Source organism: Protopterus annectens, chromosome 11.part0 (genome assembly GCF_019279795.1).
Source record: "Protopterus annectens isolate FY-2018-M chromosome 11.part0, PAN1.0, whole genome shotgun sequence".
Lineage (NCBI taxonomy): Eukaryota > Metazoa > Chordata > Ceratodontiformes > Protopteridae > Protopterus > Protopterus annectens.
In genome coordinates this window covers 1,125,572,640-1,125,597,258 of record NC_056745.1, presented here as the reverse complement: position 1 = coordinate 1,125,597,258, position 24,619 = coordinate 1,125,572,640, and the positions used below count along the sequence as shown (strand labels likewise).

The window sequence follows — 24,619 nt, the reverse complement described above, 5'->3', positions numbered from 1 at the left end:
AAGGTAGACACAAGTACTACAGTGGCTTTTCATCTGTCCTTGATTTTGCAGAACGGTCTGGTTTCTGTCATATTTTTGTACTGTTGATTTATGCTTATTACTCAGAAAGTGCCTGTTGCTCTGTGTTTAAGTAGCAATGCTTTAATGACCATAAGGTAAGCTTGTCTGAGATCGTAAGATGCAAGTAAGCTTTAATAAGCATACTGTTAAAGAATTGCCAACATTGAAACCCTTTCTGTTGTTGCCATGCAGAGAATACTTGACTAGATAATGTATAAGCCTTGGGTATTAAAGGACAGGATTCCATTATTTTAAAAAGCTCATTACACTTGTTGGAGACTTCCAGTCATCTCTACAGACTTTACCCATAAACTAAACAGAATGCCAATCGTGTGTGGTCCATAACCTGTACAGTAATCCTTTAAGCAATGTATCTTGAGCTTGTTTCTTGTTTGCTTTTCATTTTTTACTTTGATCATCTTTTCCTCATGAAACAAGTAGATAGTCGTCAGGCAGCAGGTCTTTTTTGGATAAGAAACATTTTTACAAGTGGGGGCATCACAGAGATTTCTGCTTTCAGCATGTTACTTGGTACTTTAATAAAGCTGAATATAAATTATAATTAGAACTGCAGTGCAAGGAGAAGTGGTTTGAGTTGAGTGCTTCTGGTTTTTCTTATACTTGATTTTGGCTGGCATTCCAGTAATGTATTTAGAAAGTAATTTATTTTTTCATGCCTCACAACCTTTTGTTTCCATCTAGATATTAAGTAAGCTGTCATGCAGCCAATGCATTGAAATATTTTTATTCTTCTACACTTATTTTTGTCTTGATTGGACTCTCATAATGATGGTTTGCCACCCAGGGCAGCTTATTTAATTAAAGTTAGTTTTTGTGGTTTTAGCTCCTCCCCTTTCTAGTTGACCCCACCCCTTCCCCTTGACCCCACACATTCAGCTGTCTCCTGCAGCCCCCCTTTTATTTGAAGTCACCAGCCGCCACTGTTACTACCAGTGGTTTATCCTGTGGGATGGGCAAATACATATTTATATATCTGTATATATTGTTTTGTTCACTGTGTTACAGGTTGTTCTCACTTAGTGGATTAGGTAGCACTCAATGGAAATGGGCTGAGCATGCTTTCCCATACTGGTTTTTGGTGGCCCTATAGCTTATTATGGGATGAAATATGAATGCGTCTAAATGCAGGGATGTTGGAGAAGAAAATAGCTGAAAGGGGGACAGCAGAGAAGGAACCATTAACATCTATCCATTGTAGAAAGCTACCTCATAGGCCAGTTATGCGAATATATATTTGTTATTTTTGGTGGCCACATTGTGATAGTTCTTTTTGAAACAAGGATTGCAGTGTACGTATGCACTGGATTATTTCAAGAATTTTGTGTCTCGTACAGTTTGTAACATGTTTATGCATTTAATAGGAAGTAATAAAATGGAACTTAAATCTACACATCTACTTTCTTATGTGGCAAAGTAAGAAATAGAAAAAATAGGATGATAGTGTTGGTGTGCTGTGGATGTCTAGAATACGTTTTTAATCAGAATATAATGGGAACAACTGTAATATTTCCTGAAAGGTATCTCGAGTGAAATTTGTGTGCATTGTTTCATTGCAGTTTTAGTTTGTGAAGTGTTTGCATGATCACAAAAATAACTAACTACAGAAATGCCATACCTTTATCGTACACTAAAATATTTTGCATTAAAATCAATAGAATCATTTCTCCAATCTCACCAGTTCATTCCATGTCTGATTCTTTAACCACAGTATGCTTTCTTAGTGACGTCATCTGTGCAGTTTGCTGGAGGAATGTTTGTCTTCTTTGGTCTTCTCAGTTCTCCTAAGGAAGTAGGTAAGGGACAAAGTTTTGAATTGCTAATAGACAACTGTGTAATTGTAGTTTTTTTTTTCCTATCTGCAAATTTGAATGTTTGGAAATTCATTACTTTGATCTAATAATTTAAGTTTAGGATTAAAATGCATTTCGTGGTATCAGTGCACCATTTCAACTATAATGCATCCCTCGATTTGTGTTTTTTTGCAAGTTGCGGTGTCTCTCCTACCGCTTTATTACCGCACCCTTTCAATTTTTGTGACAGTCTCAGAGATGGCCTGTCACACTGTGAAGCAGGAAAATAAACATGGGAACCCAGAAAAAAAGCACAAGCAGGTGAATTCTGGAATGCTGTTCTGAAACATCTTCCCGCAGTGTGATTTCCTCTGATACTGTACATTGCTATTATGATCTCCAAGCATTTATTTTTTTTGGTTCTGATTAGCTCCGTTCATTCATGTCATAGCTGGCTGTGCATATCATAGAACCATTGGACTTTATGTAGTAGCTTGCACATTGCATTGTGAAAACAGACTTGTTCTGATTCAGTGTGATATATTTTCTGATTCTGTACTTTATTAAAAAAAGTTTTGTCTAACTGAAAAGGGAAAATGTCATTCAGGCCCATTGACAGAAGCCACCACGCCAATGTTAGAGGCTGGATAGGCTGTATTGTAAAATGCGCATTTGTCTAACAAAAGCTACGGTCTGAGTTTCCTGATTGCATGAGCTGTTTAGGATCTAATAATCCGTCACCTACTTTATTAGTTTATGATTGATGGTTCACTTAGTCCATAAGCTTGCAGTAGGCTGTACCATAAAATCTGCAGTGGTCTAATAAAAAAAAGTCTTGTAGCTTTACTGCAAAACCTACAGTGGTCCAGTAAAACATGTATGACTGTACTGTAACACATGATCCAGTAAAAACTATCGTATGACTGCACTTTCAAACTTGCAGTGGTCTAATAAGTATTTTGTGGCTGTACTATAGAATGTACAGTGATCAGTATAAAGTATTGTTTGTCTGGATTATAAAATGTTCAGCAGTCCAGTAAAATGCTTATGTGCCTGTATTGTAAGTCTACAGTAATACAAAGATGTATCTTATGGCTGTACTTTAAAGTTTACGGCAGTCTTATAAATGTATCTTATACCTCTGCATTCCCTTTAACAGGGTCATCCTGTCTGAGTAATTGAGGTTTTACATTTTCACTCATTTTGCTGTTGCACAATAATATATTATCAGAATGCTTTGCATTTGCTTGAGTCTTTTGCATATCTATTATATTCATTTCATTTGCTATTGCTTTTTGTACAGATAACACATGACAGTTGCATTCTTTGTTATTCTTTAAAGACAGTGAATATTGCACCTCATTGAAAGCGTAGAAATGCTGACCATGAAGACAACTCTTTTTGTGATCATCTCTGTGACTGTATGGGGTAAAGGCACAGCACTCTGTACATCTGCTTCTGCTCGTATGTTCTTTAGCATATTCTGCAAGATAGGTTATGCTTTCTTACTGAATGACACTAATGCAAGACTGCGGTGGTGGTGCTGCGGTAGCATTGTCGCCTCATAGCAAGACGTTGTCCTGTTCGATTCTCAGCTAGAGCGTCTTCTGTGTGGAGGTATACATGAATGGGGCATGCCTTCGTTGAAGGTTGTGCGTCAGGGCTGGTAACCCGGTGTGTAAAAATCCACTACCAATCATTAGCGGACCAGAGTTCCGCTGTGGCGACCCCTAACCGGGAAAAGCCGAAAGACACAAACTGAATGACACTAATGCATGGAATTGATGTGACTTATTAGAGACTCTGAGTGCCCTGCAGTAATGATTGTTACATAAGTCAGTTTTGCTGTTCAGTCTGAATTTGGTCATATGGTTACCCTGACTGCAAAAATTAGATTTTGTCTTTCCTATTCTCTTTGCTGCGCTTGGGAGATTTTTATACTATAGCAAGAACCACATCCACATACAAACTTTTCCAGACTGTATATCTTCACACTCTCAGTATTGAAGAGATACTTGCGGGAGAGAAATAAAGTAATACCAGCAGCTGCAGTTGCAAGTTTTCTAAGCATTCTAAGAGGGACTGATGTATCTAAGTTTTAGACATGTTTAGTCCTAGTGGGACTTATTTGCTAGCAAAAGCTCTGTATATATCCATGGTTATATAACATCATTTAAAAGTGCTGTCATGCTTGTTATATACACAGCAGAAACAGAGTAAAATATATTTGATGAGAATGTTTGCTTTAAGACTTTTTGTATAAACTGCAAGCTGAAAACTAGTCTAAATATTCTTTTTAAAACATACTGCCCTATTCCCCTCATAGCATTCCAGAGGGCCACTACCTCAGAGAGAGAGAGAGAGAGAGATTAAAGGACCAGACATACAGAAATGTACAAGTAAATTAACGTAGTTCAAAAGTAATATATAAAATCAAATCCCTTTATTTAAATCTAAGCAATAAGACTGAGCTGAGGAAAAGTAAGTACAAAAGTAGACTTGCATAACTGAGATATATAGACTGTGTTTTAACTTCAGAAAACATAAAAAACATGATGACAATGTCAGAGCAGTAGTACAGATGGCACTACCAGATGCTGAAGTGTGTACAAGATTTATTGTTATGATAATAGTATATTTCAAAGTATATACTGAATGTCAGGAATATTTGCCATCAGGGAAATTCTTGGATCATGATGTGGAGGGTGTTAGATAGAGAACAAAAAAAGCTTTGAAGAACTCGCATTGAACTGTTTTGATGTGAATAAGTCAGTCTGAGTGCTGGTAGAGTCAGGTTAGAATGAAACCAGTGCAGTGATTTTGTAGAAGACGGCATTTCCTCTGGGTCAACATCCTTTACTGACTGTTGGGAAAGATGTGCTGTGATAGAAAAAAGAATAGCTGCTAGCCATGATCGCTTGACTGTGAAAAGTTCAACGACTATATTTCTGTGACATTGAAGTAAGACTGATAGAGATTTGTTCCATTATCAAATCAGTATACATCTTATGGCTGTTGCTGTTTGAAGTTTCCAGAGGTCGGGAAGTTATCAACTGTATGAGAAGAGGTGTGTGAGGAATACACTGGAAGCTATGTTTTGAAAGCATGGTATGCCAAATGTGGTTGTATCAAGTAATGAACCATAGCACAGAAAAATTGTTTGAGATTTTTTGGAGCATTGGGAATTTTAGCATGTTATGCATATACTATTAGACTGTGCAGAGTCTAATGCTTAAGTAGAGGACAGCGCAGACCATTTAAAAACCTGAGTAATACATGTAGAGCATTAATAGCAACTGTTGCATAGACTCTCACTTAATGAATGTCGAATACTGCATTGCAGAGTGCTGGCATGTATCACAAAAGGAGAAATTACTATGCCTACTGACTCCTCAACGTAACTCTCAACCTGTAGACATTAAAGGACCATGGAAAGTAGCTACATCCAGCCAAAAATCTTGACAACTAACGAGCATAAAATCTTAGTGCCAAATAGCATGCAACTCTTCCCACTTTCAGTAAAATTAATGGATACTACTCAGAAGTGCGTGTTTAGAAAAGTGACAAAAATTATGGAAAATAAAGCATATTATCGATTGAGAGAGAGTGTAAAATCTGTAAACTTTAGTGAATTATATTGAAAAATTCTACCACATAGGGTCATTTTTTTGCGGTGTAAGGTATGTCCTTTTCTTTAAATTATTGTTGTCACTAGTATGTTGGTCACATGGTGGGCTTTTTTTGTGTGTGTACTAGATAGATTCAAAAATCATGTGATGAAAGGGATTCAAAAAATTGTGTGAAAGGGTAAATTAAGCCTGAAAATAGGACATACCTCCAAAAAGATGCCCTTCATCCACAGGATAAATCAAGCCTGAAGACAGATATGTTCCTCCAAGGTGGGTATATTTGAGAGGTCTTCTGAAAACAAATTCAGGTTCAAGAGAGATTTAAACAGAACAGATTTTGTTATGGTATCTATGCTAGATGGATGTCTTTATTAAATGAAAGGAAAGATGAGATTTTAATAAGGAAGGAAATAAGATAAGAATTTAAGAGTTCCTCAGAACAACAACCAGAAGATGCCTGAAGCTTTGTGAGCAGTTATGTTTGGTGGTGGTTCAAAATGCTGATGAAAAGCTGCTCAGAAGGAGCAGAAGACATTTGTTTAAACCAAGAGGCTATGTTATTGATGCTTTCAAAAGTGCTGAAGTGTTCAAAGAAACATCCCTGGGGGTATCCCTGCAGGGGAAGGAGTTGTCTCAAGAGACTTTTCCTGAAGTAATTGTTAAACCTAAGTCCTGATCAGAGAGACAAGGTGAAGAGATTATTACTACTTTAAAAAGAAGTTCTGTACTTGCCATAATGTTGCATCTGTGTTGTCGATCTTCATTTATCCTTGACCTGTGAAACTCTGTTCCAAGTCTCGGAATCAGCTCAGCCGTTACAACAGCTCGCACAAACCAAAAACTCCTGAGCCAAGTTCCTACCCAGAATGTCTCTCACTAAATTACCACAGATCGAGTTTGCAGCTATAATGAAAGAGTAGAAAAAGGTAATACTATAACCACTGAAGAGGTTATTTTCAAGGTCATACATTAGGAAACAAATAGCCAGGACTAAGGTCCATTCTCAAGAAGTGTGAAGGAGGGAGGAGGAGGGTGGGGTGTCATGGATGAATGAAGATAGACAGCACAGATGGAACGTTATGGTGAGTGCATATCTTTTTTGTCTGATGTTGTCACTCTTCATTTATCCTTGACCTATGGGACAGAGTTCCCAGCTACCTTGTATCTTGGGAGGCCTTATAGAAGGATATTCCTGAGCACCATGGAACCAGATGGCGCTTTTCCCCTGAAGACCAGATCCACTTTGTAATGAGTAGCAAAGGTATGTGAAGAAACCCATGTTGCTGCTGCACATATGTCGTCCATGGAATTCTTGGAGTGAAAAGCAGCAGATGTGGCTATAGCTCTTGTGGAAAGTGCTCAAACTGGGGCTGCCAATTTGAATTTTTCCCATTGTAGACAAAGGTAGTGCATTCTGTTAGCCATTTAGACAACATGACCTTAGAAACTGATTTACCCATGGAAGGACCTGAAAAGGAGACAACTGGTCCGACTGTATGAAATCTTTAGTTCGGTCGAGATCAAAACACACTGTGGACATCCGGTAGATGTAAGCAGCATTCTCCCTTGTTGGAAAAATTAGGTAAGAACATTGGCAATTCAATGGACTGATTAACGTTAGTCTTAGATGCAACCTTTGGAAAAAAGGTTGGATTTGTTCTCAGCGATTCTGTCTATGAAAAATTAAAAATGGACGTTTTGAAGATAATGCATGGATCTCTGAAATCCTCCTAGCAGATATAATAGCTGTTAAGAAAATGGTCTTCAATAAAAGAAAGTTCAAATCACAGGTAGCTGCAGGCTCAAAGGGGGGTTGGACCAAGGATTGCAAAACCATAGTAAGATCCCAGGTGACGAGGGGCTTCCCTATAAGGAGGCTTTAACCTTAACATTCCCTTTAGCCTATGTGAAATTAAGGACTGCCCTTCATACCCGTTAATGAAATTAGAAATAGCAAGCTGAACTCTGATGGTAGAAAAAGCACTCCTTGTTCGAAGAGCGTAGACAAATTTCAAAACCTCTTCAACTGGTGCCGAGAAAAGATCAAGTTTGTTATCAAATGCCCATATGGAAAATCTTTCCCATTTACTGAGGTGGAGTCTCCTTGTGGAAGGTTTATGGGAAGCTAGCAAAATGTCTCTCACTGGGGAGGATAAGTTATTTTGCCTGGCAATTAATGGAACTGGAGCAACCAAGCTATAAGCTTGAGGTTCTTCAGGTTGGGGTGAACTAGTCCCTGAGGATGGGACAGGAGATTTGGATGGATCCGGGTTTAGAGTCCATGGACGTTGAAGTACCTAAGGGCAAAGAAAGGGGAACCAGATTTGCTGAAGCCAAAATGGGGAAAGGAGGATCACTTTGCTCTTCAACCATATGGCCTTCTTCAAGAAAGGGGGTATTGGAGGAATGGAGAGAAGGGCATAGAGTAGTCCTGAGGGCCAATCATGAAGGAGAGCATCTCTCGGGGACTGCCTCTGAGGTGGTGATTATGGCAAAATAGCAGCTGCACTTGTTGTTCTGGGGGGATGCAAATAAGTTGCAACAAGGCTGGTCCCAGCGATGGAAAATCTTCGCCACTCTGAAATTGAGACACCACTGGTGAGGCAGGAGGAGGCATCTGCTCAGTTTGCCCGCTATCCTGTTCAGGCTCCCCGGGATGTGCATTGCTACTAGAAAGTGTTTTGAAGAGATTGCCCATTGCCAAACTTTGAGGGCTTCTTGACAAACAGGGTACGACTTGGTTCCGCCTTGCTTGTTGATGTAAGACTGAGATGTTGTCTGACTGAATTGCAATTGTTCCTAGAGGGAGAGCAGTTTAAAAGGCTTGCAATGCTAAGAGCACTGCCCTTCATTCCAGAACATTGATATGCAGATTGGCCTGTATCGGGGACCCAAGTGTCTTAGACATTCCTTCCCTGAAAATGCCCCCACTACCCGAACTGGGAGGCATCCATGGTCACTATGGCCTGGTATGAGCGAAACAAACAGTCGACCCAAAAGAATTTCCTCAGATTCCATCCACCAAGATAAATCCTTCTTGCAACGATTGGTAATTCGGATGAGGTGAGACAGAGGATGAGTGAGAATAGACCTTTGGGAGGATAGAAGCCCCTGTAGGATTCTCATGTGGAACCTTGCTAGCGGTAATAAAGTAATGGCTGCCAGCATGGATCCCAGAGCCTGTAGAACTAGTGAAGTGGGAACTTTGTCGTTGGAGAGAAGAATGCCTACCTGTGATCTTCTTTTCTGTAATCTGTGAGTAAGAAGGGAAGCTATGTAAGAGGTCATATTGCGGCAGACTTCTATGAATTCCAGTTGTTGGGTAAGACTTAATTGAGACTTGGCGAGATTCACAGTTGTATCTAGACGAGAACAAGTGTGTAGGGTGAAATGTCTTGTCTGTTCCAGTAGATGCCTGGTGGGGGGTGGTAAGGGGCCAGTCCAGATATGGAAACACTCTGAATCCGTGCAGTCTCAGGTGAGCTGCTAGTGCTGCCATACATTTTGATGAACACCTGGGGAACTGGGGTGAGACTGAAGGGCAGAGCTCAGAACTAATAATGACTGGCTACCAGCCGTAAGCGGAGGAACCTCCTGGAACATTTGTCCACTTTTATGTGGTAATACGCTTCCTGGACATCTACAGAGCACATCCAGTCGTCTTTCCCTAAGAATGGAAGAATAGACTGAGCCGTGACCATCCGGAATTTTGTTTGAAGAGACTTGTTCAGAACACCGAGATCCAAAATTGGTCTCCTAGTCCCCTGTCTTTTTTGGCACCAAACAAGAACCCCAAGTAGAATCTGGATCTTATCTGGACTGGCGGAACTTCTTGGTTGACTTTTTTTTTCTAGCAGCTTTTGAATTTCCAGAACTGCCTTATCCCTCTGAGTGGGTAGAACATTGAGGATCTTTATTCCTAGTTTTGGGGTAAGGTCATATGGAATTTAGTGACCTGTAGTAATGATCCTTGGCAACCAACCATCTGTAGTTATCTTTTCCCAGGCTAGTGGGTGCAAGGATTGTCTTCTCCCGACTGCCTCCACAGACAAGCATTCGGGCCTCCCTTCAGGAGCACTGGTATGATTTCCTTGAGAAGGATCTTTGGAACCCTGATTTTGCAGGCCACCTCTGATGTGTGGTTGGCATCTTCCATTATAGCTCCCCCCTCTGCCCCGGGGGAGTTATTACCATGTGTGTCCTGGAAAAGGCCCTTGGGTCTTCTTGAACCACATTTTCCCACTTTTCTGGTTCCTGGATTAGGAGTGTTGGGGAGCGGAAAAATGTATGCCCATGGCAGACGGGGTTTTTCCATCTTTTTCACACCTGGCTAATGTATATTTTACTTTAGGGTACTTTAGGGTAAAAAAGGGAAGATCCATCAAATGGAGCGTTGACAGATGAAGACTTGAATGGCTTCGCAGACTCACACAAGTGCATCTAGACATGCCTCCTTATGGCTGCAACTGAATCTGCTGCCCTAGTCATCCTTTTGGATGCATGTGCAATAAGCCTCATGGACAAGTTAGAAATAGAGCCAGGGTGGCAAGCTGGCCTTATCTTGTACCTCATCAGATGCAGCTCCTGTGAGGGTATCTGAGAACTCCTTGATCAGATCTCTCTGAAATCTAGTGAAATGTTCCAAGCAGTTAAATCACCGCAAGCCAAAGATCGAAGAAGCATAGACCTGCTTTCCAAGTCTGTCCATCACCTTAGACTCACTTTTATGGGGATGAACAGTGGAACTTTCTTCTGCTAGTTCCTTCTTTGTGGCCGCCACTACCATGGCATCCATTACTAAACCTTTGGCCCAGTGTTGATGGTCCTCTGGAGCTGAAAGAATTTTATCTGGTCTCCTGGGAATTGGTTCTATGGTCTCAGGGGTTTTCCATGCCCACTGGGGCGATCAGCTTAATAAGATCGTCAGCCGGCAGGGTCACTTGAGAGGTAGATGGGCAAGCAGCAAAGGCTTGCCCATACACAGACTCCTCTGAGGACGGGTCTTGGTACTTCCAGCCACCCCTCCGTTTTAATATCTGAAGAATGTCTCCGAAAGAGACTTCTTCAGGGAGTGACCTGGGGGAACCCTCCCAGTCATCGAAGTCCATGTCTTCCGTGACAGATTCCTCTGGGGAATCAAGTTGTTTCCTCCTACATGACTTCCGAAGCATCTCCTCAGTGTGAACTTTTGTGGGGGGATCAGAAGAGGTGGGGCCCTGTAAGGGGTGTCTTGCAGCTTCGATGTTCACTGTCCTGGTGTGGAGGTTGGTGGTAGCTCTGGACCAGAGGGAGTTCCAAGAAAATGCTCTGATAAGGGAGAAACCAGCTAGGAACTGGCAGAGGGCAAGGCTCTCTCCATAACTTGATAAGCAGGTCCCCACGAAGAGGGATGGGAGCCTAGAAGTGGGAAAGACAACCTCAGAACCATGGTCCCAGCCCACTGTGAGGAACCCGCCATCCATGCTGAAGCCAAGGAAGAGTTCAGAAACTGCATCATGGAGCTATTGCCCCAGGAGTCCCACAGTTCCAAAGAAACCAAGGATTTCAGGGCAGAGACTGGGGCTGAAGACCCGAGAGCTGTCTGCATCAGGACAGCTGGAATCAGGGAAGTCTGAGCCAAGTTTTGTAAAGCAGCAGTGGTTAGAGGAGGAATGCTCGGTGGAGTCATTAGAGAAAAATGCCCATTTCCAAAGGGGAATGAAGACTAGGAAGAAGCGGAAAGATTGCTTGCCGCAAGGAGCTGATCCACCAACCTCACAATGCAGACTTCTGTCAGACTCCTAGAAAAACGTACTGACAAGGTTGAAGGAGATTCTGGTCTCTCCAAAAAAGGACTTGACAGTTGCCCCGCAAAGGGATCTATAGAAGGGGAATACCTGGTCCTAGGAACCAAAAGAAATTGTGCTTCCTGGGATATAAATGCTGGTGAAGGAACTGGAGCCGAAGCAATTGTTGGCACTGTAGTAACTGGCACAGAGAAAGGAGAGGAGATATGACAGACAGGTGCCGAGGAGGCCGGTACTGAAACTTGAGGTGCAGAAGTAGTCACTACTACCAGAACCAAAGGAGTCTGTTCTGTAACTTTTGAGACATCATCTTTTGTTCCGCAGAAGTAGTGGGAACCGATGGTTTTGATTTCTTATGTGTCAGACCCAAAGGAGACGCCGGCACTGAGATGCTCTTTTTTTGTGTGGTCAGTTGTAGTAGAAGAGGAAGAAGATATTGGAGAAGACTCCTTGGATTTAGCACCGTTAGGCTCACCAGACAAGCCCTCTTCAAAGGACATTTTTATTAAGCCTTTTAGAATGAGTTTATTTTTCCTTTCTACAAAGGCCCGATTACTAAAGGCTTGACCATTATTGCACTGTTGCTGAAGGTGCGCTGGACCCAAGCAATACACACAAGACGCATGACCATCTGAAGTTGGAATTTTCCTGCTACAACCAGAACACTGTTTAAAACCAGTACTTTCCTTGCCCTTATCTGCCATGTTGAGTAAAAAGATCATCTGCAGAAAGCACTCATGCTAAAGCCCCCTCCCCACAAACACACACACAAGAGAAGAGAGAAAGGAGGGGAGAGAGAGGCTGTCAATGATGGTAAGCGAAAGACTACCAGAGGTAGAAGAAAGGGATAGCACTACCAGCAGTGGTAGTACAGATACCACATGGTAAGAAAGAGCCAGGGATAGAGCACTCACTCAAAGAAATGATACAATTTGAGAGAGTGAGAGAGACTACTAGAAGGGGTACAAATAAACCTAACTGGGTAGGACTTTAGAAAAATGTGAAATAAGAGCTCAACAATAAATTTTACTTAGCTCAAGGAGAGTTTGGCTGATGCATCTTTACTTGAAGAGTGGCAAACGAGATCTGAGGTAAATTAGACGGAGACATTCTCTGTAGGAACTTGGCTCAGGAGTTTTTGGTTTATGCGAGCTGTTGTAATGGTCAAGCCAGTTCTGAGACTCTGAACAGAATCCCATAGATCAAGGATCATATAAATGAGCATTAACAACATCAGATCATCAGTTATGCTGTCAGAAAGCCATCTAGATGAACAGAAAGTTCACAAAATGAAGGAACTAATATGCAGAAATGTGAAATGCCATACTTAAATTGTTGCACGTATTTGTCATTAAAGAGTGAAAGTATAATGATAAAGTTGAAACAGAATGTGCAATTATTCACATTTGTAACACCAGTGAAAGTAAAATGGAGTGCTATTCGAATTGTGCAGTTATAAGTTATTTATATAAAATGTAATTTGAAAAGCCAAATGAAATTGTATGGAAAGTTTACATCATTTAAAGTATGTGTATGAAATTTATCTTGCCCTTATGTAGAAATATTTAATCTACATGAAAAAGTAGTAAATGATTTGGCATCGCCAAGATGGTGAGCAGTTAAGAGCACTGTTTTTTTAGCTGTGCTAACACCTCTGACAGGATTTTTACTGAACTCAACTAGAATGTTTCAAAACCTGATGGATTTATAGTTGAACAATTTCTGAAAGATTTACTACAAAAAGTAACAAGTTTGAAACTCTTTTAATTACTTTTTCCTGTCAAGAAAATTAGAAAGAAGTTATCTCATAAAGAACCACTCTAAGCTCCATGTACAAGACTGTGCTGTGGAAAAAGACTATACTAAGTAACATAAGCGAGTTATCTGTAAAGTTTAAATTAGAAGGCAAAATGGATAATTTCAGAGTGTAATGTAAAAAACAACTTGGTGCCAAGTGAATCTTTTAAACAATCGTCATTACAAATCTCGAGTATGGAACAGGCAATGTCTGATTTTGATGGAAGATTACTTGAAAATGAGAATAACACTGAATTTCTTCTGAAACAAAACAACTTATTTTCGGATAAAGTGGATTATTTCTAGAACAGATCTAGAAGGAATAACATCAGGATTTATGGGATTTTTGAAAAAGAAGAGGGAGACCATATGATCCAATTCCTTAATACCTGGCTGCCTAAAACTTTAAACCTGCCTGAAGCTTTTTCATTTGGCATCAGAAGGGCACATAGATCACTTTCTAACTCATCTTTAAAAAAAAAAAAAAAAAAAACACCCTCACCAAGCTCAGTGATCATAAGATTTTCTCAAGTCAAGATAAGGATTTAGTCTTAAAAGCTGCATGGGCTAATTATAAAATTAAAGGAAATACTGTAAGATTTGACAATTCCTGTTCTACATTAGTGATGTCTCAAGAGAAAAGCATGGGTGCCACTTGTTAAAAGCTTAAAGGAAAACAATATTAAAGCACAAATCTTGTTTCCGGCAAAAATAACTATTCACCTTCCAGAAGGAAATACGATTTTTAACACCTTGGAAGATGCAATGGACTTTATACATAAAAATAAAATCATAGAAGAAACAGAAGAAATGGACTGGAATCTATCAACTTTTTTGAAGAGAAATGCAATGAGATAGTTTGTTAATAAAAGACAAAAAAACAGTAAAAATCTGAAGGACAAATGAAAATCAATGTACTTCATTTTTATGAATTCTTATTAATTTAAATAGGTACTTGAATACTTATGAACATGTGCTGCATATTAGTTTTACAAGTTAAATCCTTTCTTTCCCTACTTCAAATGGCTACTAGTTCCCTATTTAAACTGTTTGATTCTTTTAGCTATATATGACATTAAAGCCACTTATTTTCACTTAAGAGTTTAAAAGGTTAAACTATTCACCTCATTAAAATTAATCATTATTATGATGAAACTTATATTAGGTGGCACACTTTCTGATATCTTGGCATAGTTAAATGTAATGCAAGATGCAACTAATGACACTAAAGAGGCATGTTAAGTTACATTCTGGGTTCTTAAAATAGTCCAGTAGTCTGCTACTGATAGCTTACTTGACATGCAATAGCACCCAGGAAAGACCTGCTGTGTTGTAAACAAAGTCTAAAAAATATAGATTTTTAGATATGTAAAAGTTACTGTTGGAATGATATCAAATAACACTCGCACTTTTGCAAGTTAAACCTGGATAACACACAACTGTCATTCCTTTAATTCAAGTTTATATACTGTGTCTCCTTTAAAAATGACAGTCTGTTTTAAATTAAACCTCTCATACAAACAGTGCTTGCTGAATCATTAAATATTATTTGAGTGCAATGGCTTTTTAGTTGTTGGGATACTTTGAGATATTTTTTGTTGTTTTTTGGTAGTTTGGAGCGGTTTGAGAGATTGATGGGGTGGTGTGGATGTGGCTTGGAATTCACCTGTGAGCATTTTTATGTCCGTTACTAATGATGGATTGTTCATTTACAAGCCCTTATGAAAATTAGCTTGAAACAACTGAGAGTCATGAGCATTTTGTGATGCTGTGGGAGTTCTGAAAATTCTAATAACTGTCTAGGTTACTTCTTCCTGTCTAAAAGTAGATAATCATAATATATTGAATCCTATGCTAAAATGTCAAAGAATATAAGGTAGGTAATAAGCAAAAGACAGCCAGTTGCATTCTAAACCACTGTCAGTTTTTAAATAGTTGTGAATGCTTGCAGTATACCAAAAGGATAGTTTATATACTAGCCTATAGAATAACACTTATGATTAAAACATTAGGATTGTTTCTCTCTGTTATCGTCTCTCTTTAATTATGACAGAACTTAATATCTCAGAACGATTTATTATGGAAAGTTTGAATCTTAAAAGGGAAGAATTTTCAGATTTTTGTTCAGATGCTATTAGACATAATGTTTAAGGAAAATAAGACTGATTCTAACAGTAGTACTAGATTAAAGAATGTCAAATGTATTAAGGGTAAATATAAATGTTCTATAATATGACACTCAACACTATGATTATAGCTAGAATATAAAATCCAGGAATATGGTAATAGTACAAGACATAGTTTACAAACAGAAATAGAAAGAGATCAGAATAAGTAAATATGTATATACGTAAAGAATATAAATACATTTGCAAGGGTGAGAGGTTGGCATAGTGGTTGGGTCTATATTATTTCAGCGAACGCTGTTTAAATCCACTCATTAAAGTCGAAATCCCTAAATTTCAAACACATGGAACAGCGATTTTTTTTCCCAGGGAAAAAAATCGCTAATCCGTTAAAAAAAAAAACACAAAATAAAGTGTGGGGGGTTGTGCGCCCCACACACCCCTACTTAAATATACCAACTCCGGGATCGCACTACAATGGAGGAAATGGCAAAGTCCTGAACACAGCCCAGTGATTTTTTTTTCCCCTGGGAAATAATCGCTGTTCCATGTGTTCGGGATTTAGGGATTTCGACTTTATCGGGTCGATTAAACAGCGTTCGCTATTTTAAGCGTTCCCTGAAATAACATAGACCCTAGTGGTTAAGGTATTCACCTTATAGGCACAAGTTGCAGTGTTTTATTCTCATATGGAGTAATTGGCTGGGCTTAGAATGGCCCACAAGGAAGGTTACCCTGGTACTAATTTATTAACTTCTCCTGTGAACAACTTTATACTTAGTAAATAAAGTAGAAAACATATAAAATCATCTGACTTGTAAAATTAATGAATATAACAACTGACTTCCTCCCTATATTAGACCAGGGAGATAATGTGAGGTACAGAGGTACAGGTAAAGATGATTGTAGAGGTATTCAGTTTGTTTAAGTTATAAAGATTCTGAACACTTGTTTAACATTTCTTATTCATAATAACTTACTGTCTGGCTTTTTTAAGATGATGCATACTAAAAATATGACACACTTTAATATTAATCAGAAGCATGAGCTAAGCTTTGTTGGTCTAATGGAGTGTTTGAGAGGTACTTTGCCTTTTTCAACAAACTAGGAATACGTTACTCCATGGTAGAATGTTTTAGGGTTATATCATTTGGTCATTTTTTTTTATTTGTTTCAAAAGTTTTGTCCATAGCTGAAGATTTCATATTGTTGTATGTAATAAGTTCTTTATGTAAATGCCATTTCATTATACCTGTTTTTTTCTATAAACGCCCAATTTTAAATGCATATTTATTAATATTAATGGACTGAATAATCAAGTAAAGAGGGGAGTCTGTTCAAATACTTGCAGTTACATAAAGCTCAAATAGTATTTCCACAGGAAACACATTTACGTAGTAAAGATGTAATTAAACTTTCATTAAAGAATTATTTGGTTTTAACAAGTTCTGGCATTTGAGGTAAAACGGACACATTCATTTAATGCCTAAAGTAAAAGATCACTATGCTGTTAAAAATGGTATGTTAAGTATTGTTATAATTGAGTGGAACAGAAAACTGTATACATTGGTGAACTCTTATTTGATCCCAGGTGTTGGAGCTAAAGATCTAAAAAATTATTTAGACACTATAGGCTATTACATGACAGCTGAAGTCGTAATGGCTGGTGATTTTAGTTCTTCTTTCGGCTTTTCCCGGTTAGGGGTTGCCACAGCGAAACTCCGGTCCGCTAATGATTGACAGTAGATTTTTTACGGGTGCTGAGGTGCCAGCTCGACGCCCAAATTGTATTTTTATCAAAGAATCTACTGCAGATTGAAAGCTGAGAATCACAAACTTCAGCCAAACACTTAAAATTTGTAAATATAATGAATTTAACGGATATACATGAGCTAAGTACAACAAACTCACTTCAGTTTATCCATTATTCATATGGATAGGGAACACAAACAAGTACTGATAAAAGTTTTGTCTCAGACAATGTTATCACATATCAGAGAAGTTTCATGTCCATTATCGGACAGTAATGCTACATTTAGCATTATTTAAAAAAACTGACAGTCTAATACATCACAGGAAATTACCAGCATACATTATTAAAATAAAAGGGTTCAATCAAAAATTTCCTAGAAATAAACATTAATGGTGAAGTAACTGACATTGTACTGTGAGATTTACTAAAGGCTTACTTAAATGGAAGAGTTACAAGCTGGTATATTAGTAAAACAAGAAAATGGGACAAATAATTGAATGTACTACAGGCCAAAATAGACCCACTAAAGTTAAAACTGAATTACATTATCAGTGTCAGTCTGAACTTAAAAGTATGTTGAAATTCTAAATCATAAAGTTTTAATAAATCTGGAAAAAACAAAATTCCAGGCATATTCAGTAAACCCTTTAAGCTTGCATAAAACTTGTTCTTAGATCAATAAACTAAATCCTATCAAAGAAATTATGTGTAAATAATTAAAAAGAAAGTAGAAAATATATTAAAGGTATTCTCGAGCACTTTAGAATATTTTATGAAAATATGAATAATACAATATCCTAGATGATATCGGTGAAACTTTTCTAAGGGAGATGTAAATAATAAGTTAACAATTGAGCAAATAAAAATGATAGACCATTCACTTTAACAAAAATAAAAGATCAAATTAAAAAGTTTAAAAAAATATTAAGGCACTGCGCTTAGATGGTCTTATTCCAGCAGTATATAAAATACTAATGGATGATGCAGTTAAACTATTAGATATGGTGTATAGAGAAATAAAAATGACTATTAAAGTCCCACCATCATGGAAATATTCCCTTATATCATTTATTTTAAAATAAGATAAGGATCCTACAAAGTGTTCATATACAGATCCATTTCACTTTTAAATGTGGCCTATAAGATGTTCATGTCCATTTTAGCTAACAGTATTAATCTTCTTATTCCTAAACTAATTAACAATGATCAAAATGTGTTTATTTTAAATAGACAAGTACAGGATAATATAAGAATACATACATTAATAGACCATGCAAATAAAAATAAAAAAAGAAGTTATTTACTTACCATAACGTTCCATGTGAGTTGTTCCATCTCGCCTTCATTCATCACTGATTGGTTCGGAGCCGATCCTCGGCTCCGACACGGCCGACTAGCAATCTCAAAGTTCTCCAGTAGCTCAGGACCCCCACTTCTTATCTCACAGTGCAATGCTGGAATACCTCAGATCTTGTTTGCTGCATACCATATAGAAGTACAATAATTATTCTGCCTAGGAATGAATACACATTGACAAACCAGGATGAAGGCAGCCTCCAGGTCAACTGTCAGCCAGGAGGGGGAAGGAAGGAGGGATGTGAGAATGAAGGCGAGATGGAACAACTCACATGGAACGTTATGGTGAGTACATAACTTCTTTATGTGAAGTTCAATCTCGCCGTTCATTCATCACTGATGGGTAGCGTCCCTAGCACCCTGATCTTGGGTGGCTCACGGAAGAACACTCTTCAGAACCGTAGAACCAAATGAAGCCCTGTCCCTGGAGGCCCTATCCACTTTGTAATGAGTTATAAAAGTGTGAGGTTTAGACCATGTGGCTGCTGCACAGATGTTATCCAAAGGTAATTTGGCTTGAAAGGCTGAAGAGGTAGAAACTGCTCTGGTTGAATGAGCCTTTACCTTACTAGACAAGGGCATATTATAAGAAGTATATGTGTAGGTGATACAATCCGACAGCCACTTAGGGTTGTTTTAGCAACTGGTTTGCCTTTCCTGGCCTCAGAAAAAGACACAAAGAGCTGATCTGATTTCCTAATGCCTTTTGTCCTGTCCAAATAAAATCTAAGTTGTCTATGAACATCAAGTTTATGCAACATATATTCCAATTTGTTGGTATGATTATGGAAGAAAACGGGCAACTCAGTGACTTGATTAATGTTAATCTCAGAACATACTTTGGGGAAAAAAGGATGGATTTGTCCTGAGAGATACTCTGTCAGCATGGAAGACCATATAAGGGGGCTTGATGGATAGGGCTTGGAGCTCTGACACTCTATGGGCTGAAGTGATGGCTACTAAGAAGTTAGTTTTCCATGTCAGAAATTTTAGTTCGCAAGATGATGCAGGCTCAAAAGGAGGAAGAATGATATGAGATAACATAAAATTCAAATTCCACGGGGAATAAGGTGTTTTCACTGGAGGCCTTATGTGAAAGGAACCCTTTAGAAAAGCCTTAGACAATTTGTGGGCCATAATCAAACTCATCAATTCCTAGATGGAAATTAGATATAGCAGCTAAGTGCACTCGCACCATATCAGCCGCTGCTCCTTTGTTGAAAATTTCTGTCAAGAATTGTAAGATAGAAGACAATGGCGCTTGATAAAGGTCAATGTTGTGGGAAGAAGCCCAAATGGAAAATCTCTTCCACTTACTACGATACAGTTTTCTAGTGGAAGGTTTATGAGAGGCTAACAAAATCTGACTAGTGTCATGGGAGAGATTATAGAGCCTGGCTATACAGGGAATTGGACCAGGCAAGCGGTTAGCTTCAGTGTTTGCAAGGGTGGATGAAGATCCCCTGACGGATGTCTCAACAAGTCTGGAACTGGGTCCAGGAAATTCCAGAATGTGATGGTAAAGAAACTGGAACCAAATCTGCTGAGGCCAATGGGGGGCTATAAGGAGAATAGTCCGTCCCAGCAACTTTGCTTTCTGTAAGAATTTGGGTATCAGAGGAATTGGTGGAAATGCGTAGAGGTGACCCGGGGGCCAATTGTGGACGAGAGCATCCCTTGGGGAGTGACCTGGCGTGAGAATCAGGGCAAAATAACTTCTGCATTGTTGTTGATGCGACTGGCGAACAGGTCGCAGGAAGACTGGCCCCATTTGTGGAAGATCCTGTCCGCAATATCTTGTTTGAGGGACCATTCGTGGGGCAATAAGATTGCTCTGCTCAGTTTGTCCGCTATGACATTGGATTTGCCCGGGATGTGCGTTGCCAACAAAGTGCTGGAATGACAATGCCCACTGCCATACTCTGAGGGCTTCTTGGCAAAGGGGATAAGACTTGGTCCCGCCTTGTTTGTTCATATACCAGACCACTGACATGTTGTCCGTGTGTATTGCAATTGTCCCTAGAGGAAGAGAGTCCTGAAAGTATTGCAACGCTAGAAGTACTGCTCTCCTCTCCAGGACATTGATATGCAGATGTGATTATTGATCTGTCCATGTGCCTTGGGCAGTCTTTCCCTGAAAATGCCCCCCCCCCCCACACCCTATCAGGGAAGCGTCCATGGTCACAGTGGCAACTGGCGGGGGAAGCATGAAAGGACATCCTATTGTGACATGGAGACGTCAACCGCCACTGAAGATCCTTCTTGCAGGAATTGATTATCAGGATCATGTGACTCATTGGAAGTTCTTGGTAAGACCGTTGCATGAATAGAAACCATTGAAGGATTTTTATATGCATCCTTGCTAAAAGGATTGCTAAGATAGCTGCCGCCACTCAGTTAATTGGTCATACCTGTTTAAAACACTTAGTGTACAATTTTTCACCTGAGCTAATTGCATTAATTTCCAAGTTGTACAGTAACTCTTGTTCTTTTTAATTCCTTTAGATTACAAAAAGGCACATTGTAAAGGATGTCCATTATCACATTTACTTTTTGCATTAGCTATGGAACCCTTTGCTAATAGTATTAGATCCAATAAGAACATTAATGGTATCAAAATAAAAGATTTCAGACTAAAGATTCATTTCTTTGCTGCTAATATTTTGTTAACAATAGGAAATATAGAAGATTCATTAGAACTTATAATTACTTCTATGAGTCAGTTTGAAGAAATCTCAAACTTAAGATTTAATCCTAAAACAAGTACATTATTAATTAATAAAATCAATGCATAAAAAATATTCTAGCTTCAATTGGAATAGCAATCAAATGAAATACCTTGGTACAACCATTATGTCTAATAGTAAAGAAATGACACAGACGAACTTTCAACAGGTTGTTGATTAAAATTTCAAGTTTCGTCACAAATTGGAACAAATTCTTTACTATGGAAGAACGATTAATTCTTAAGATGGTAATTCTCCCAGAAAAGGTTGGGATGATGGTGGACTAGGATTCCCTTGTATTCAATTGTATTCTGCTTCAACAATTGTATATGTTACAGCCTTGTCGATAAATTCATTTTATGATTCAAAATGGCAACAAATACAGCAAGAAGTATTATTAGTAAATTAAATCACAAGCAGTCATAAACGACTAGTACCTAATAGTTTTATATGGTTATTAAAAGATTTTGGTGTAAATAGTATTACACCCTCTTCTTGAATTCTTTATTTAAATAACATTTCCTCTTTCCAAAAGTTTATATATTCTAACCAGTGTATTAAAAATGTAATATTTTATATGTTTCCAAATGCATATACAAATGATTGCTTAGAAACTCATAACTTCAATAAAATAATAATATTGAAACAAAGTAATTTAATTTATTGGCCTCAATTCTTAAATAGTTCTTTATATTTATATTTATATATATATATATATATATATATATATATATATATATATGTGTGTGTGTGTGTGTATATATATATATATATATATATATATATATATATATATTAGATATAGCTATAGAGATTTTATATATATATATATATATATATACACACACACACACACACACACACACACACACACACACACACATCTAATGTGTGTGTGTGTGTATATATATATATATATATATATATATATATATATATATATATATATATATATATATATATATATATATCTAGGACATATGCTCGAGTGAGCAAACGTCCGAATCCATAATAACCGAGCACACTTTAACGAAAGCACTTTTATCGAAAAAGCGCTTTCGTTAAAGCGTGTTACAAAAAAAAAATACTACATTTACATTTTAGCAGGGGGGCTTTGCCCCCCTGCACCCCCCATGTGGGGGGCTGTGCCTCCCACACTCCCCTACTTTAATATTCTCCCTCCGAGACCGCACTACAGTGGGGAAAAGGGAAATTTCCCTTACCCACACCGTAGTACATCCTCGGCAACAGGCATACTTATGCGAAAGTGCTTCTTCGGTGAAAAGCACTTTTGCGTAAGTATGCACAGCCGTTTGGGTTGTTTGCTCACTCGAGCAAATGTCCTAGATCCATATATATATATATATATATATATATATATATATGTATATGTATATATATATATATATATATATGTATATATATATATGTATATGTATATATATATATATATGTATATGTATATGTATGTATATATATATATATATATATATATATATATATATATATATAGATATTTATATATATTGTTGAAATTTTAAGGTCCGAATACAATCAGGATTCTGAGAGTTGGTTAATCTTACAAATGTTTAGAGATTTTTTGAACACAGAGATAAATAAGATGTTTAACCTAGATAAAAAAATTCTCCAAATTACTGGAATTCTTAATAAGTATCAATAGTAATGCAATAAAAGGCAAGTCAAATTTGTTACAAATTTGTAAGTTTCATATGTTAGATTTCACATATTTAGACAATTGCTATTGGAACTCAAAAATTAATAATGAAGACTTCTCTGAGGAATACAAGAAAATAACAATAAAATCTGCATATAAACTCCATCTTCATTGTATTATAACATTTTTACCTAGACATTTCTACGCAGAGCTTTTGTCACCCCTAACAACGTTGCAGTTATGTATAAATCAAATAGAATTCAATGTTGGATGTGCATTTCTGAAATAATAGCTGATTGGACGCTTATAGTATATGAATGAATGGAAAGAAATTATTAACTTTATTCAAGCTCTATGGTCAGATAGATGTAATATTTCTAAATGTTGTGTTTTATTTAATGCTCCAATTCAGGTAATTCCAAAAACCTCTTTGGTCTATTCTTGCTGTAGCCAGAAAAGTAATTACTAAAAATTGGAAAGTAAAGTTATCCCCTCTAGTGCTAAATGTATTAGTATGGCAAAATAGTTTGCAGTAATGAATTGCATCCTATAAAGATGCGAACTACTATTATTACACATTCATATAAATCTTGGCTTAGACTTAGACTTGCTTGAAAAATATTAATTGTCGTGGATGTATAACTTTGATATATTGATCAGCTGTGGACCTATGTAAATAGTTATTTGTTTGTTTTGTAATTGATTTGATTATTTTAAATCCAAGTAAAAAAAAAAAAAAAGTAGTAAAGTTTTCTTAAAAAAAAAAAAAAGTTTGGTTTCCTTAACGTAAAGTCCTGTATATGTGAATGTGATCTGGTTTCCTGTACATTACAGCACAGTCTGCAAGTAAAACTAAAGGATGTTGCAGCATTAATGTTAATATCACACTTCAATACCAAATGTTGTTCATCTCGGCCATACAAAAGAAAACTGATTACTGCGTTATCAAGATGAATAAAGACACTTTCTTCTCTTTTCCTACCCATTGTTTAATTCTCTTTGCCAGTGAAAAGTCCTGTGTTAGGCAGTGCTTATCATATACTGCAGTATTGTTAAATTGTTGGCTTTTCTTCATATGTGAATATCTAAATAGTTCTAATAATTTTAGTCCTACATTTTATTTAATGTTATAAACTAATATCAAATTGCTGATTTGCAGGTAAAAGTTTTCTAGTGGCCTTCTGTGTTGTGCAGTGCTGCTGCTAATGATCTCTGAGCAAAGTTTGCAGTTGATGACTTAGTTTTCCCTACATTTTGCTCAGTTGACTTTATTGCATTTATAAGTAGTGACCTAATTAATTTTATGAAGTCTGTATGGGATATAGTTTCCTGTCCTTGTCCATGGGTCTGTATTACTTCATTGAAGTTTCGGATATCTAATCACTGACCTCTTTACAGCGAACATCCATTCATTAAATGTTCACGAACGTGTTCATAGGGAAGGGAGTTAGTTGGTTATCATTAAAAATTTGCCCTTTTCCACTGTAGTGCGATCTCAGAGTTGGTATATATATAAGTAGGGGGGTGTTGGGCGGCACAGTCCCCCACCTTGGTGGGTTTGAAATAATGTACTGTGTGTGACGATTGCTGTGGTAGACAAGAAATTCTTTTCCCTATGAAAACCGCTGATGTGAATGTTCAGTAAATGGATGTTTGATGTAAAAGGGTTGATAATTAGGTATTTGTGAAAGTAACACTTTGATGAAGTAATATAGACCCGTTTCCTGTCCTCGCCCTTTAATATCTGATTTTTAAGAGTTGCCCAACAAGGCAGCAGATGATGCAACAATTAATAGAAGAAAATGATGTAAGATTTTTTTTTTTTTTTAATCAGGATCATTTATAGTTCATAGGTAGCTACTATGTGTGCAGTGTGGAAGTCCTTTGAGAAGCATAGCCC

The 24,619-nt window shown here is 37.6% G+C and overlaps 1 protein-coding gene across 1 annotated transcript in view; it reads left to right on the top strand.

Moving 5' to 3' along the window:
• Positions 1 to 24,619, top strand: part of SLC37A3 (solute carrier family 37 member 3) — a 737,607-nt gene that overhangs the window by 385,930 nt on the left and 327,058 nt on the right. Inside the window, exon 9 of the mRNA XM_044088481.1 lies at positions 1,790 to 1,874. Within this exon, the coding sequence (XP_043944416.1) occupies positions 1,790 to 1,874 (85 nt within the window). The remainder of the gene's footprint in view (positions 1 to 1,789; positions 1,875 to 24,619) is intronic.